At 39.3% G+C, this 16,417-nt stretch overlaps 1 protein-coding gene across 1 annotated transcript in view; it reads left to right on the forward strand.

Annotated features, from left to right (window-relative positions):
• PGM5 (phosphoglucomutase 5) overlaps positions 1-16,417 on the forward strand; it is a 68,605-nt gene that overhangs the window by 15,111 nt on the left and 37,077 nt on the right. Inside the window, exons 5-6 of the mRNA XM_009093975.4 lie at positions 658-848; positions 1,594-1,748. Coding sequence (XP_009092223.2) covers positions 658-848; positions 1,594-1,748 — 346 coding nt within the window. The remainder of the gene's footprint in view (positions 1-657; positions 849-1,593; positions 1,749-16,417) is intronic.

Here is a 16,417-nt window from a genome sequence, read left to right on the forward strand (position 1 = left end):
AGTGACCTGTTCACATCTGCATCAGGGATGCAGAGTGCTCAGGTAGTGACCTTTCAGTCACCAAATGCAGGTAATAATTATGGTGTGTTACAGCATGGAGTTTTAGTTTATCATATCTTTAACAAAACAAAGAAATATTCTGGAGTTAGTTTTGAGAAAATTTTAATTTATTCTCTGCATGGTAGCAACTAAAAATTCTTTGGTGGACAATCTGTTGCAATTTTCACATGAATTGGAATCTTAAGGTAGGTGTATTTCCCATATGTATTCACCTACTGTTAACTTTCCTTGCTATTGTGTGTTACTTAAACACATAGAATAGTGTTTTTTTTAATTTTATTTAGTGAGAAAAACTCCTTTATGTGTATGATGATTTCTTTACTTAATAATCGGTAAAAGAACCCCTGTGTCTTTCACCATTGTGATTTTCATGTTGAATTGATTATTTTCTTACTGATTAGTTATTTACTTTGATAGTTATTTACTTTGAGGACAATCACATATTCCTCTGTGAAATAATAGTTTGGGGGTTGTTGCAAGGACAGATGCATAGAATTGCTGAAATGATGTTTTGAATTCAATGTCCACAGTGCTGTGAAAAGTCTGAATGTCAAGCATATGCTTTTGTGATTGCATGGCAGATTTCTGTTTTCACAGTTATGGGACCCTATGTGAGAAGAATCTTGTGTGATGAATTGGGAGCTCCTGCAAATTCTGCCATCAACTGTATTCCTCTGGAGGATTTTGGTGGACAGCCTCCTGATCCAAATTTAACGTATGCAACTGCCTTGCTGGAGGCTATGAAAGGTGGCGAGTATGGATTTGGAGCTGCTTTTGATGCTGATGGAGTAAGTATTTAGATCTGTCTTGAGGTTCCACCACAGTTGTTATTTTGTCTGGGGTCAGATATGGGGCGTGTAAGTATAATTTATCTGCTTTTCAGTAACCCATTGAAGCTGAAAGTGGTATTACTTTCAGGTGCAGATGGTAACATTTGCAACCCATAAATCAGACACATATGTTGTAATTTTTCTCTGCAGATGACTGAAAATCAAGCAGAATTTGAAGGCAGGATGAGAATTATTTAAGTATCAGGCTGGTTTTGTCTGAGTCATAACCTCTGTTTATTTTAATTTTTTAATGTTGTATTGACAGCATAATAAAAAGCAATGTATTACAAAAGAACTTTCTGCCCTGACAAGGTGGGAGAAAGATTAAAAGGTTCTGAAGAACAAAAGCTGTTTTCCATTCTCAGTAAACACGAAACACTCTCCTACTCCCATAATAGTGTGTGCCATTGGCAAAAAGATTCTCTTACACAAGCATTCTCTTGGCAGAAACAGAGCTGCTGAAGTGACACATGGGAGGCAGAAGCTAGAAGTTGATCTGGAGCTTTGATTTGCAGGCAGGTGGGAGTGATGGTGTGATAGTGAGATTATAAACATGCCAGTAAATTTTTCTGCCCAAGGATGGATGTGAGTTATCCAAAGCCTGCCCTTTTTCTCTTTACCTCCAGTGGATCTAGGAAAAGAAATGAGGTATCCTCAATTCATGGAATTTAGGATGCTATTTTAAATTTGTTTTCTTCTCCAGGACCGCTACATGATCCTTGGCCAAAATGGTTTCTTTGTTAATGCATCAGATTCACTGGCTATAATTGCTGCCAATCTGTCTTGCATTCCGTACTTTTGTCAGATGGGTGTCCGAGGATTTGGCAGAAGCATGCCTACCAGCACAGCTCTGGACAAGTAAGATGAAATATTTATTTGTATCACCTTGGTCATTACATTAGTTATTTCTACTTTTTATTACACAGCAATTCCAAAATTGGGAAGTGTTTTGATAAGAGCTTCTAATTTTCCCAATCTTTATGTGCTTTATTTTTTAAACTGGTTTTGACAAGATTTTGGTTTTACCTAGACTAATTTTTCCTGTTTTTAATTGCATTAAAAGAGTTTAATTCAGTTTGGAGAAGAAGTAAATTGGTAAGTCTCATGTACCAGTATTGGACTGTATTCTTCAATAAAACTTTATTGTTTTTATTAGTAAATAATGGTTTACAGCCTAAACTGGAAGCCCTTTTTATGAAAGTCGTGGAAGTTCAAAAAATGAGGTAATAATTCAGTACTAAACAAGTATTCAAAAAATCAAAACCCTCCTCAAACTGAAGAAATACGAGCATCTTGTGTTAGCAGTTGAATTTTGAACAAGTTTCATCCAGGCCTGAGTTTACTGTAAATATCAAGACAAGATGATTACATATTATTGCATTAATGTATTCTGTTTGGAAAAGCTTTGGCTAAATCAATTGTTTCAATTCATCTGGCTGCATAGCTTTACTGTGACAAGAGTGATCTGCTCCTCCCCTTAAATGTGTCTAATCAGGAAATAGTAATTTTAAAGTGAAAGGTAGGTTGTATGGAAAGGTTGATTACTATATCTGCAGTTTGCCTATTCAGGAATTTTCAAGATGTTACTAAATTCGGATAGAACTTGCAGCTTCCTCTAATCATTGACAGAGTCTTTGGAAATATATTCCTTACTTGTGGATAGATAGTCTAGTTTAAGAAAATACTGTTAGGTCAGTGTTTGGTGTGTTTTGTTTATTCTGTTCAGCAGTCCAAAAATCTCATTATTGTTACATTGAAATACAATATAAGTCAAATTCATTTTGTATGTAACACACCATATCTGCATTTCTGTAAGAACTGAAGAAAGAGTGACATTTAAACATGTTTTTCTATCTGTTTTTCATAAAGTTTGATAAATATGTCAGAAAGCATGAACTCAAGTCCCCGTCAATGCACTGTGACTGTTTGAATTATATTCTTTGCTATGTTTACTTGACCTTCTGGCGCAAAGATTGTTTCATGGTGATTACTGCCTTATTTAGTTTTGTGGAGCTAAGCCTGATTATTAAATAAAACTGAGCAACTGATAATGATGGAAGGACTTAAATATTTTCCCTTCTATTCCTACAAATATTTATTGTTATGAAGTTTTCAGTCTGTATCCAGGACACTTGATTTATTTTTATTTTTCTATTTTGTTTTGTGGTTCTCCTTGTTTTCTTGAAGACTTAGGAGTTCCATGTTGTCATGTAGTTCACTGTAGATCATGCAGTTTTCACAAAGATCATGTGGTTCCAAAGATCATGTGGTTCCCCTTAGCTTGGAGGGATACCTTCCACTAGTCGTGCAACTCAGGCAGTGTGACTGGAGCGTTACGGGTGGTAAGGACTGAGGCAAAACTGCTGCTGAGTTCCTCAGCTTTCTCCATGTCCTTAGTAACCAGGTCTCCTGTTTCTTTCTGGAGAGAGTCCACATTTTTCCTAGTCTTCCTTTTATCACCAGTGTACCTATAGAAAGTATTGTTGCTTTTGACATCCCTGGCCAGATTTAATTCTATCAGGGCTTTAGCTTTCCTAGCCTTATCTCCAGCTACTTGGACAATTCATCTGTATTCCTCACAGGCTACCCATCCCTGTTTCTGCTCTCTCTAGGCTTTCTTCTTGTGTTTAAGTTTGTCCAGGAGCAACTTGTTCATTCACACAGGCTTCCTGTAGTTTTTGTATTACTTCCTCTTCACTGGGATGCATCTCTTTTGAGCCTGTAGGAGGTGATCCTTGAATGTTACCCAGCTTTCCTGGGCCCTTCTTTCCTCCTGGGTTTTGTCGTGGCACTCTATCAAGCAGATCCTTGGAGAGACCAAAGCCTGCTCTCCTGAAGTCCAGGCTAGTGAGCTTGGTGTGTGCTGTCCTCACTGCCCTGAGGATCTTGCATTCCACCATTTCATGGTCAGTGCACTTGACATTCCACACCAGCTCCTCGTTGTGGTGAGGTCAAGGTTCAGCTTAGGATGTCTCCTTGTTAGTTCCCCTGTCACTTGGAGAAAAAAAAATTTATCCATGCACTCCAGGAACTCCTGGGTTGGAAATGCCCTGCTGTGTTGTCCATTCAGCAGATACCAGGGTGATTGAAAGCCCCCATGAGCACCAGGGCTTGTGAAGGTGAGGCTGCTCCTGTCTGTTTGTAGAGGGCTTTGTCCATTTGGTCTTCCTGGTCAGGTGGCTGTGGCAGACCTTCAGGCTGTGATGTCTCAGGTCACTGCTCTCCCTTTAATCCTGTCCCATAAACTCTCCTTAGCTCCTTTTACTGTCCCTGGGTGGGTGGGTGTGGGCTGACTACATGGATTAGAACACTGTAAGAAGTATCATAGACACCTTCCTTGGAGGTTCACTGAGCTTTGGCCTGCCTCTGAACCTTGGTAATAAGAGGGGCTCTCCTGTGGGAGATTTCTGTCCAGGAAATTTCAATTCCTGTCAACTTGGCTGCTGTCTTCTGAGGTCATAGAGTTCTTTCCTGCAGTCTGTGCTAGACAGCAAATGAAAACCACCTCTTTGTATGGTGTGTCCATATTATGTGGCCACAGTTTAGCCTAAATAATAGAACTGGAGCTTTTCCTTAGCTCTATTTAAGAAAAACAAACATGCACAATAATTTAAGGATTTAGAAAATCTGTTCCTTTTCCACTTGTGTGCATGATGTGTTGCTTTTTCAAAGGGCACTATTAACTTAAAAAGAAGGAAGCAATAATCCAAAGGACTCTAAATGTTGCTTAGAAATATGGCATTAACAAATGGAGCAGTGAATTACAAGAGAATTCACTCAAATATTTAACCAGTGTTGCATGTATTTGCTTGAAGTGACTGCTGGAATATACTGGTATGGACTGTGGGAGAGGATAACACTTGACAGGAAACATCTGCTTTAATATGCTCCAACATCAACAAGATTGTGGCAGTACGTCTCCAGACTTCAATTCTCTGGCAATATGTACTCATAGGCTGGTGTTCTTTTTGTTTTGGGGAATGTGAACCTGTATTCCTTGTTCAAAAAACTATTCTTGTTTCATATCCTTGTATTCTGATTTATCTGATGCCTGCATAACAGGAAAGGAAATGAAAAACTGAGATGTTAGCTAACAGTGTACAAAATGTGAATCACAAGGGTGAATAAAAATTGTTTCTGTAGGAAATACAAAGTTGGGCGTGTGTATAAAATAGCAGTTAAGATGGTACTGAGAAAAGGGTTTCTGGGAGAATACTACTGTATTCTCAGACTAGCATCTGATAGGTTGTTTCTACAGAAAGGTTCTTTCAACAGCATGTAAGTGCTTTCATTACACTTAGCCTGGGCAAAGCTAAGCACCTTACTGTGCTGTACCCTGCCACCTTACATCTGGGAGCCTGTCTCTTGATGCAGCTTCAGCACATCAGTGTTCTGTCTGCTGATTGTCTGTTTGTTGTCTGATCATCTAGAGACAGCTTCTCAGGGGGGCTGTGGTGACATTAAATATTCTGGCTTGTTTACCTCCTGTTGTCATGGAGGGCAGAGATGCTATGAGCTTTAACCAGTCTGCCTTAAGGATAAGCACACCAAGAAGCTTTGCTTATGTCATAGAAATATTTAGGTTAGAAAAGACCAATAAGATCATGAAGGGTCCTATTGACCCCTCCCTCTTTCTTGGTCTTACATCTTTGATTTCTTCTCTTCTTTTGTTAAACACTTCCTTTATTTTCATCAATCTTTGTTGTCTCTCTTACCTTCTATATTCCCATGTTCTTCCCCTGTTCCTCTTATCCCACTTCCATCCCATTCAGTGTCTCCTCTTTTTCTTCAAACATGTACCTCGTGCCACAACACACCACATCCCACTATGTGCCTTGTCATTATTTCCTTGAATTCTTAACATACAAATCTTCCATGGATTTTTTTGTCCGTCTTTGCTTGTGCATTTCTTCTGTGTTGGTCATCTGAAAAATTTTGTGCCAGAAGCAGGATTGGTGCTGTGGGTTTCTTTTTCTTGGCATGGACACCCTCTCCTATTGAATTTAAAGGATTTTTTTGATATAAAGGCTTCTCCAAGTCATAAATATGTCTTTCTACATGGTTCATACTGCATTCACTTTGTGACTGTGCTTTTTCAACTTATGCCAGCCATGACCTTACTCCTTTTATCTTTCTTCAGCAGGATAATTCAGTCTCACTCCCTCTTATCTGAAATAGGCTCACTGTGAATTTTTTAAGACACCTCTGTCAAACTTAGTGCATGTCACATATAAGCAGTTTTAAATTAGAGCAGAAGAACCATTTGTGTTCTGGAATGCTGCGGAAGGAGAACTGCATAAAACCTTCATAAATGTAATTTAACACATTTGAAATGTAATATAAACTTGAGGAGCACTGTGATTGGAGGGGTGGTTAGGATTTGTAATTTCTAAAGTAGCATTGCAATATTAAAAGTGTTCATATAAATCCTTTGTATACTTGTGTATATATAGTAAAAAAATAGGGGTTTTTGCTGCATCAGCTTTCAAATATGTTCTACAGGAAAATGTTTTATTTACACAGAAATGACATGTTTGAGAAGACTTGTGGAGAAAAAAACCAGCTATCATTGCAAATCACTAATGTTCTTTCTTTAGTTTTATTTCTACAATGTGCTTGTAATGTAACTGCTATCCTTTTGTGTCTGAATGTTTTGTAAGTAGTGGAGGTGATTTATCATTGCAAACATTTTCAAAGATATCCTTCGGGTAGATACCTTGGTCTTTATGTTTTCTTTGATGATGGATTTGGTATGCTTTACTACAGTGTGGCATATTTGACTGTTGCAAACCCACCATATGCTTGGTTATCCAGTGTAGCCTGCACTGGTCAAAACATGCTGTAGTCTTGACAGACTACATTTTTAAATGTGTATGGGGTAAATGTTTATTCTCAACACTTTTCAGGACAATGGCAGTTGCTTTTTCAGTGAAAGATAAGAATGAGCATATAATCTGAAGCATACTCTTGACATTTACAGGAGAGAATTAGTCTTGCGTTCTTCAGTGGTTGCTCGTGAAGAAAAGGACAGAAAACATGTTGGTGTCCTGCCTGTAAAACATCAGTAGAATACTGATATTTCAGTCATATCTGAGTATCTGTGTTGTCTTTTATTGATTAATGGCAAGAGATGCTAACCAGTCCCATGGCTTTTGCTTGGCACACAACTTAGTTCTAGGGTCTGAGAGGCATTCCATGGCCAGTTCTGGGCCTGAAGAGGCATTCCATGGCCAGTTCTGGGCCTGAAGGCAGCTGTTCCCTGTTGAGGATGGCAGGCTGCAGAGCAGCCTCACGCGATACACAGCTCTTACTTTTAGACAAAGGTAGCTGGGTTCTGACCTGTTCATGGACTGGACTGCTATAGCTGCTTAGCTTAAAACAAGCAGGTGCATTGGTTGTGCAATGTGAGGCTTGCAGAACTGAATAGATAAAGGTGGTTTGAAAGCTTTCTTCATGGAAGAGAACATATGAGTGGAAAACTATGCAGTGCTCTGTTTCCAGCTTAATCTTTGGCTGAGAGTGAGGTCATTTTGTCAACCAGAGTTAGAGAGAGAAAGATTTGGTGCTTGGTGAGAAATAAATATGTTTTGTAGCCTTGACTGACTCCTGTTTAGAAGTATGTGTATTTGTAGTTCTCACAAACAAGCAGACTTTGTCTAAGCTTAATGTGCTGTATCTGAAAAACTACCTGAGAAAAAGAAACGTTTTGCAAAATGCCTGGAGCAAGCCTTGCAGTGTGCAATAGATTGATGGCAGATAAGAGAAAGTCACAGATTCTTTGTGCCACATGTCTTATATTTCAGAAAGTACACAGCTATGAATAAAAAGCAGGAATTCCTACAAATGTCTTGGTATAAAGTCCAAAAGTGTTTAATTAAACAATCTGAGGAATTTTGCATCCAGTCAGTTACAGAAGAGTTTGTGGCTACTTAAATGTTAAAGGCCCTTTTTCTTTCAGGTTTTATGCAATCCTATTATATGCTTCAACTTAGAAAGGCTGCCTGGTATCTGAACAGGTTTAGCCCAGGCTGGAAAGCACAGCTGGTATCAACCCAAGAGCAGCCTCTCCCATCAAAGGATTTTTAGGTCAATGGGTGACCTTCATGAAGAATGCTTCCTGCTGATTTAAAAGAAAACTTCTCTGGCTCAGAATTTCAAAACAGTGTGTTTAAAATTCTACTTCTAGGGTGTATTAAAGTATAGGTTCTTAGGTTGTTTGAAAAATAAGAGAACAGTAAGTTGTTCTTTACATTCTGTGTGTTTTGAAGAAGATCCCTGTAAGACTGGCAGAGCCAGGGAACTTAAAATTATTTGAAGAAGATTGAGAGTACTGTTAGATTAGATCTTACTTTAAGTAATAATCATTTGAATTGTTATATTAATTTTGAAGGAGAAGAAACATTGTCTCCTGCTTCCTTTTTTGGGGGAAATGAAAGAGGTGGAAAATCTTTCCAACATGAACAATTCTTTGATTCTCTAGTAACAGTCTATACCTTTGGCATACTATACTTTCTTCTTCTTTCTGTATTTTTTCTATGAGCACTATCATATACTTGTGAAACTGCTTTCTTCCTTTCCCTTCCCAGACAAGTCCTACAACCAAAAAGAGTGCTTAATAATTTTCAGTCTCTAACATCTACAGAACAGTTTGCGAGAGAGAGAAAGGAAAACTAGTGTAAACCAGGCAATCCCAATCTAAATAGCATCATTAGGGAGCTACTAGAATAAGTAGTCTGGCTGATAAAGTGAGGTAATCTGTTGATAGTGTTAAGATAGTAGATGTTATTTACTGCCCTTTTTGCAAGGCTTTTGAAATTGTCCCATGCTATTCTTGTATTCAGCTCAGGACTTTATGTTTCAATGGGTGGAGAGCTAGGTAGGTTAAAGTCTGGTTTGAAGCTCAGACTCTCAGGCAGTTGGTTAATGAACTGGTAGAAAGTAGGGTATTGCAGAGGTCTGTTCTATGACCCGTTCTGTGTAACGTATTTGTCAGTGGTCTGAAGGGGGAGGTGGAGGGCACTCAAACCCAGGTTGTAGATGACACCAAATTGTGTGGTGCCCATTGATGTGCTGGAGAGCAGAGCCAGCAGTCATGGAATTATCAAGGTTGGAAGAGACCTACAAGAGCATCCAGTCCAACCACTCACCTGCCACTGTCTCCCCTAAACCCCTAAACCCATCACCAGATCCAGATGCCTCTTGAACATATACAGGGATAGTGACTCCACCACTTCCATGGGCAACCTATTTCAGTGCCTGATCACTATAACAGTGAAAATATTTTTTCTAGTGTCTAATCTGAATATCCCCTATCTTAGCTTAAGGCCATTTCCTTTGTCCTCTCACTGTAGCCACAGTAGAAGAGACCAACCCCCACCAAATAACAACCTCCTTGCAGAGAAATTATAGGGAATGATTAGGTCTCCCCTGAGCCTCCTTTTTTATACACTAAACAAATGCAGATGCCTCAGAAATTCCTCATATGACATGTTTACTAGATCCTTCATGAACCTTGTTGCCCTTCTCTGGACATGTTCTAGAACCTCAAAGTCCTTTTTGAAGTGAATGGCCCAAAAATTGGCATGGTACTCAGCTGCAGCCTCAACAGGGAATACAGGAGAATGATCTCTGTCCTGGCCCTGCTGGACACATTGTTCTTGATACAGTCAGAGGAACCTGGACAACTGGCAGGAATGGATGGCAAAGACCTAATGAAATTCAGCAACAACAAACCGTGCTGTCAGAAAGGCAGATCTCTACAGTGATGCAGACTGCAGCAGAGGAACTGAGGAGCAGCTCTGCAGAGACAGGCCAGCATCCTGGGGGACAGTTGTCTGAGAAGTTGTGTGCTCTGGAATCAGAAGACATAGTGATGCAGAGGGTGGGAGAAGTTATTATTCCCTGCTTATCACTCCCAGATTTTATTTTTTGTTTGGTTTGGGGTCCCCACTACAGGAAAAACATAGCAAAGTGGAGTGAGTTCAGCATAGGATCACCAGCACAGATAGGGGCTGGAGCCCAGGCCCCAAGAGAGAGTCTGGGGATCTGTGTTCAGCCTGAAGAAGGACAGCTTCTCTGATGGCACCTTACAACAGCTGCCCATACCTCCGGAGAGTGGCTGTTGAGAGCCACTGCTTGGAGCCAGGCACTTCCCAGCTGTGCATGGTAGAAGGACAAGATGCAAAGAAATTTGAAATTTGAAATTTGAAATTTGTCTAGTCCAACATCCTGGTCTCTAGTCCAGGATGTTGGACTAGAGACCTTTCATGGTCACTTCCAATCTAAGTTATAGTGCTGTGTCCTTATAAAGAGAGTTTTGCTGGAAAGCCTGTACACCACCAAGACTGTTGAGCCTGCCTGCACCTTTGCGCTCTTGTATTTACTATGTGTGCAAGGTGTTTTATAGAAAAAAAATTATGTTGCCTTGTATTATTTTTTAAATTTTCTTCAAAAGCAAGGAATTGTCCATCTAAAGAAACAGCATTGTTTCTGTCCTGATCATTTTCTGAGCTATCTCTGCATGAGAGGATGGAAGTAGTATTATAGTACTCGGGAGGTGAAGAAGCAGCTAGGGAGGCAATCAGGAACTAAATAATATGTACCTAAAGCCATTCTTTCTCTATTGTTCATATAAGTCAGGGTACTGGTAACCCAATTTGAATTGCAGTCAATACAGAGCTTTGTAACACATGTAGTGGATATATTCACATCTGGTTTGCATTTTTAGCAATGAGCATAGGTACAGTGAACCAGCTGACCTCACTGCAGTAAGCCAGGAAAGGCTAATGCATATGGGAAATGTACTCCTGAGTTAATGGAAGGTATTTTCCCTGTGCTTAGTTCATAGGATTGTTGCATATCCTGAAAGAGACCCTGGGTCTTGCCAGTCTTTAGTTCTGACGTTGAGGTTCACCTCACTAAATATCTGCAGAAAAACATAAAGGAGAATACCTCTTTATTGCACCTTACAATTCATCATGCCATTTTTCTTCTCTGGTATAATAAAATCTTCCTGAAAGTTTCTGTAGAATTAGAAAACTTAAAAGGCATTTCTCCTTGCCTTCATAGACCTTTGTACTGCTGAAAAACCCATGGGTTCTGTATGCAGCAGTGACTGTGCAGGACTTGGGACTAGAACAGAAAAGGTAGCTGCTTAAGGGTGGGGAGATGAGAAGGCTTTAAGAATTGGTTTTTCCTTGTTCATGCTTTGGGATTTTTTAGTTTTTCTTTAGTTTGTGTTCATTACAGACCTGGCTGATATTTCATTGTTGCACTAAACACAAAGCTTTTCCTTAGTGAGATGAGGTCCAGTACTAAAATTCATTTGTGTCATTTTATGCTCGGGTGTTTCTTATATTCTTAGGTAAGTTTCATTTTCCAGGGACCAGCTTGATTTAATCAGCCTTTTTGTTTGTTTCTGTTATTTCCATGCATTAAGAAGATTGGTCTCCAGTCTTACTCAGGAAACCATCAACAAGTCAGGCTGTTAACACAGCATACTACAGCATAGCAATGACAGCTGGTTTTCTGTATGTATATTGAAAAAACCCTGCTTGTACTCGCAGCGCTTGGCTCATCACAGGCCATGCTGCTGGGAAAGGGGCAGAGACAGGCTAAGACTGAGTCAGCTGTTGCCATAAAAGAAGTGGGTGGTGTCTTTTCTAGAAAAAGGCATAATCTTCCTGCTGCTTAGCTATGGCAGAATTTGAAGGCTAAAATAAACTTGGAATTTTTAAAGGAATTATATTTGTTGTGTAAAAGTTCACAGAATACTAGAAGTCATCATATCTGATCACTGTGCATTCTCTTCGTCCTGCTGATGAGGACTTAACTTATTCTATAGGCACATGAGTGCTGAAATAATAACGAAAGGTGGTTCTTGCATCTCAGCCAGGAAGGGCACGAATAACCCCACAGTACATCTGGAGAGCATGGCTGCATGCTTTCCAGCTGGTTGGACTTTTCTTCATTACTACTGTGAACTCTGCAATCAAACCTCACTGTCTGTGGATATGTAGTACATATGTGTGCAATTTGTCCCTGGAACAGGCTTTCCAGGGAAGTGGTTGAAGCACCAAGTCTGTCAGAGTTCTGGACAATGGAGCATCTGCACAATGATCTCAGTCATATGGTTAGTTGTTAGGTCATCGTGTGAGGGGCAGGGAGTTGGACTTCGTGATCCTTATGGGTCCTTTCCAACTTGAAATATTTTAGGATTCTAATTTCACCTCACAAGGACTCTGAGCACGGTGCCAGCTGGTTTTATTATGTGAAAGACAAAATTTATTGGGGTATGTTGCTGCCAAAACACATCTCTCTCTCGTTATACTCGCGGAAGTGTGTGTATTCGCTAGTTGTCTGTGGCAAAGCAGCTTTTGTTTCTTGCTTTATCCTTACTTCTAGCCCAGCCATAGCTGAATACTATATATGTCAACAGCTGTTTCTAATCATTCTATTAGAGCTTGTTTGAAAAGGACAATGAAGTTTTCATAAGGCATGGAGTCACAGGTGTGCTGTCCTGAAGATTATACTTCCTTTGGGAGTTGACTCTTGAAACATTTGCAAAAGAGGGTGAGAAGTTATGCATTTTGGATCTGAATCTCAAACTAATGACTAAATCAACATGAGACAGCATTTGGTGTGGAACATTATGATGAGTACACCTGTTAACATCCCACACACTGAGGAAAACAACCGCCTAATAAGGAGTTACACAGACTGCATCTTGTGCAAAGCTTTACAGTACATTTGTAACCAAGAGGAACAGTTAGAAACAACATTAGTTGCTTCAGTACATTTTGTTGGAAGTTATCAGACTTGTAAGTTTGAGTTTGTGGAAAAGTATATTTCTAATGTAGTTATAGCATTTTTCACAAACTTGCGTTATTATACATGGTACATATCTTCTTTTTAACATAAGTGTGTAACTTATGTTAAAAAGAAGATATGTCGTCCAAATATATTTTTTGCAACTGTAATGCATAAATAGTTTTTTATCCTAATGTGTTTGACTGGGAAACCGAGAATTTTTGTTTTCATCACTTTTATTAATAGTATAATTTGTCTGAGTTTATGAGAAGAGGTATGGGCTTTGCTGTTGATGAAAATTTCTATAGTTTAACTGTCCAAGTAGCATTTATTACCACTAATGCAACATCATGTGCTTGCCAGAATATTACAGATTGAACTAAGCCATAGTCTGTAAATTTCCTTAAAAGATTGATCTTTTTGTTTATTTTGTTTGGTACTATGGATCTGAGTTGTAATATGTGTAGTTATGGATGGTTTGACTTGCTTGCAGAATCTTTCTGTGATTCCAGAAGGGAATAATATAGGTAGAGCAAATGTCTCCATGAAGTTATTGCTGATTTGTATTAGGAAATTAGCTTAGTCAGTGCTCTATTTGTAAATTGTAGAATTAAGTTCTTTAGGATATGGTCCTTAGTAGCTGATCACTCAGTGCTGGCGTAGTCTGCTGGGCTGTTTTATCTCTGCAATCATCCACTGCTGTATTTTTTCTCAGTATCTTTCCTCACAAGTGCAAATTGATTTCTTAGAGAAGATGGAACACGATGGGACTGTAAGGATAGCTCCTTTGTGGGCCAGTCAGCACTGGTTGTCAGCCCTTGGAGAGTGGTCCACACCAGCTATGGGGTCTTGAGGTTTCCATAATCAAGAGCTAATTCTACACCCCTCCTAGTTAACAGAATATTGAATAAATTGTTGTTCAGAAACACAATAAATGGTTGTCTAAAATCAAATTAATGTGGTCTCGGGAACACTGCTGTGAGCTTATAGATTTCTAAGAGTACTTTTTCTTGTTCAAATGAATCAACTCCCTACCGGGTACAGCTAAAGCTCTATTTGCTTATTTTTGTCAAATCTCTGCACAAATAAGCTTTGTTTTTCTCCTCCATCATTTAGAAATTATTAGGATGATTGATTCATTCTTGCTTTTGCCAATTAGAGGATTTTACTGACATCATTACTAGTCTGTGAGCAGTATGCGCCTTGTCCAGTTTCAGTCTGACTTTGCTCCTTTTCAGAAATTGTCTTTGTGGTGGGTGTCACTCAGCCAGCATAATTAGAGAGCTAATTAAGGCTCTTGTAGCTCACTGAAATGATGTAGACTGTCCTGCTTAATTTACTGTAATGATACTGAACTGCAGCTTGAACTAACCCATCAGACCATTCCATTTCTATCTTTACAGCCACCATTAAATGTAGGATGTATCCAGGCCCACATGCCATATTTTATAGAGATGTCATATTTTTTTATCAGATCATTCAGTTCTTTGTTTTGCTGGAAAGAGTTGTGGAAAGCCTGGCAGTAACTTTTCTAGAAATTCTTCAAATGAATCATCCCGAACATTAAAATTGTTGCTAATGAAGGATAAGAGTCTTGGCAATGCTTTAGCATGTCTATGAGTATTTCCATACCTGAGCCAAAATTGGCAAGGAGTCCACTGTGTTTCACCTGTGCCTGTTGCTCATGCCCCAGAGCTGTTTTACATGTTCCTTATTTAGTTGCTTATCTTTAAATCTTTCAGACGTTACCCTGTGGGTCGGGAGAGTGCTGGAAAGTGACCCCAAGTTAGTGGAATCTATATGGGCAGAATCTCAGTGAAGGAAATTAATTTCTTAATATTCAGTAGCTGTTTATTTGTCACCGACATAGTTTATGAAAAATCCTTTACTTAGGGATTTTCCTCTCCTGAGAACTGAGAGGCCTCGGAACAAACTGTAAACAATTCTTATCTGCTGCTGTGGAATGCAACGGGGAGAAATCTGTGATTGGCCCCATCAGACTGTTTGCAATTAAGAGCCAATCACAATTCACCTGTTCGGCCCGTCTCGGGCTGAGAAGACTTCAGTTTACACATTCTTTTCTATTCTTAGCTTAGCCTGGTAGTGAAATCCTTCTCTTTATTCTTTTAGTATAGTTTTTATATCTTATATATCATATAATAATAAATCAAGCCTTCTGATGCATGGAGTCTACTGTCTCGTCTCTTCCCTCATCCTGGGACCCCAGAAAACCACTGAAACATTTATTGTAGGAGGTTTCCTTTCCTTGTGTGAATCTGACAAACTGGCCTTCCTCCTGTAGGCTTTGAAGTCTGTCTCAGCTACAATTAACCTAGTAGTGGTGGCTGATATGTGGTTAAGCTAATTGGTTTGATGGGCTTTAAGTGCAGTGTTAGAGTTTTTCCTCTAGAAAATGGAATTTTCCTGTTGGTACTTCTGTTTAAAGGCAAGGGAGGAGTCTGCAGGGGCTAGGCAGGAGGAGCCCATGCAATCTGTAGTCTCAGCACAGATAAATCTCTCAGCTAGGTATAGTTAAACTACAGAATCATTTGGCTTCTTTACACAATGTGCTGACAGCATCCTGTTTTTCTGTATGGATTAAAAATGATAATGAGAAATCAGAAGCAAGAGGATGAACACTTGAATTCTGTACTTCAAAATTGCTTCTTTCTTAATTTTTAAATGATAAACCTTTCAACTTATTTTTATTTATACACATACCTATTCACCTTGGCATAATTTTTTCCCCTCTTCACAGGGACTGGTATTTCTGTCTGTAAGGTACTGAATTTTTTAACAGATTTCTTAGAAATAGCTTTTACAGTCCACATGATTAATGTTGCTTTTATAATGCATGTTAAAACTCAGTAAAGCAAAATAGTTGACATTTTCCTCTTGGTACCAATTAGCAATGTAATGAAGCACATTTACTTTTGGACTCATGAGAATCCCTAGAGATTTGAAGGGAAATAAGAAATCCTTTCGTAGAAGTTTATTTAAAAAAAAAATGCATGGAGAATATAGGAAAAAAGAAAATCGGCATGAAAGTACTACTGCATGAAAGTTTATCACTTATTTGGTTTTTATTTTCATCCATTTATTATTTACTAATTTCTTTCTGGCACTGAACCCTTGTATAAAACACTTGTTCTGTAAAGGAGAAATTGAAGCTGTGCTGTGCTTGAGTCAGCATCCCCCAGCACAAACATCCTAGGTTGCATCTCTTCATAAATCTCAGTGTGGGTGGCATGCTGAAGCTGGGCCAGAAAGACATAAGATATGGAAGGGGAAGAGTACTGAAGAACACAACTCAGAAGATGGAGTTGCATGTCCACAGACTGTACTGTAGTGTGAAATCATGTAAAGCTTGTGAACATTCTGAACGCTGCTGTGGTTAAGGAAGATAACAGATTCATCACATCCTAAATTACACGTTCTTCACTCAGTGAGGTGCTTTTTATGGAAGCCTGGATGACCCCATATGTCTACATAGTAGCTATGCAGGGCAGTGCAGAGGTGTTCTGTAGAGTCCCACTGCCTGTTTGTTTGTGCCTGCAAAGCGTGGCCTGTGAAGGAGATTAGCTAACAGGGCCACAGTGCCACACTGATGGGCCCAGACTGCTTCCTGCATAACAGATAATTCCTTCACCCTGAGCTCACAGGTACCTGCACCATGCTCTGTTGGTCAGTGTAGCATTTTTTATTCACCTTCAAAGGTG

The sequence above is a fragment of the Serinus canaria genome, chromosome Z (genome assembly GCF_022539315.1).
Source record: "Serinus canaria isolate serCan28SL12 chromosome Z, serCan2020, whole genome shotgun sequence".
Classification (NCBI taxonomy): Eukaryota; Metazoa; Chordata; class Aves; order Passeriformes; family Fringillidae; genus Serinus; species Serinus canaria.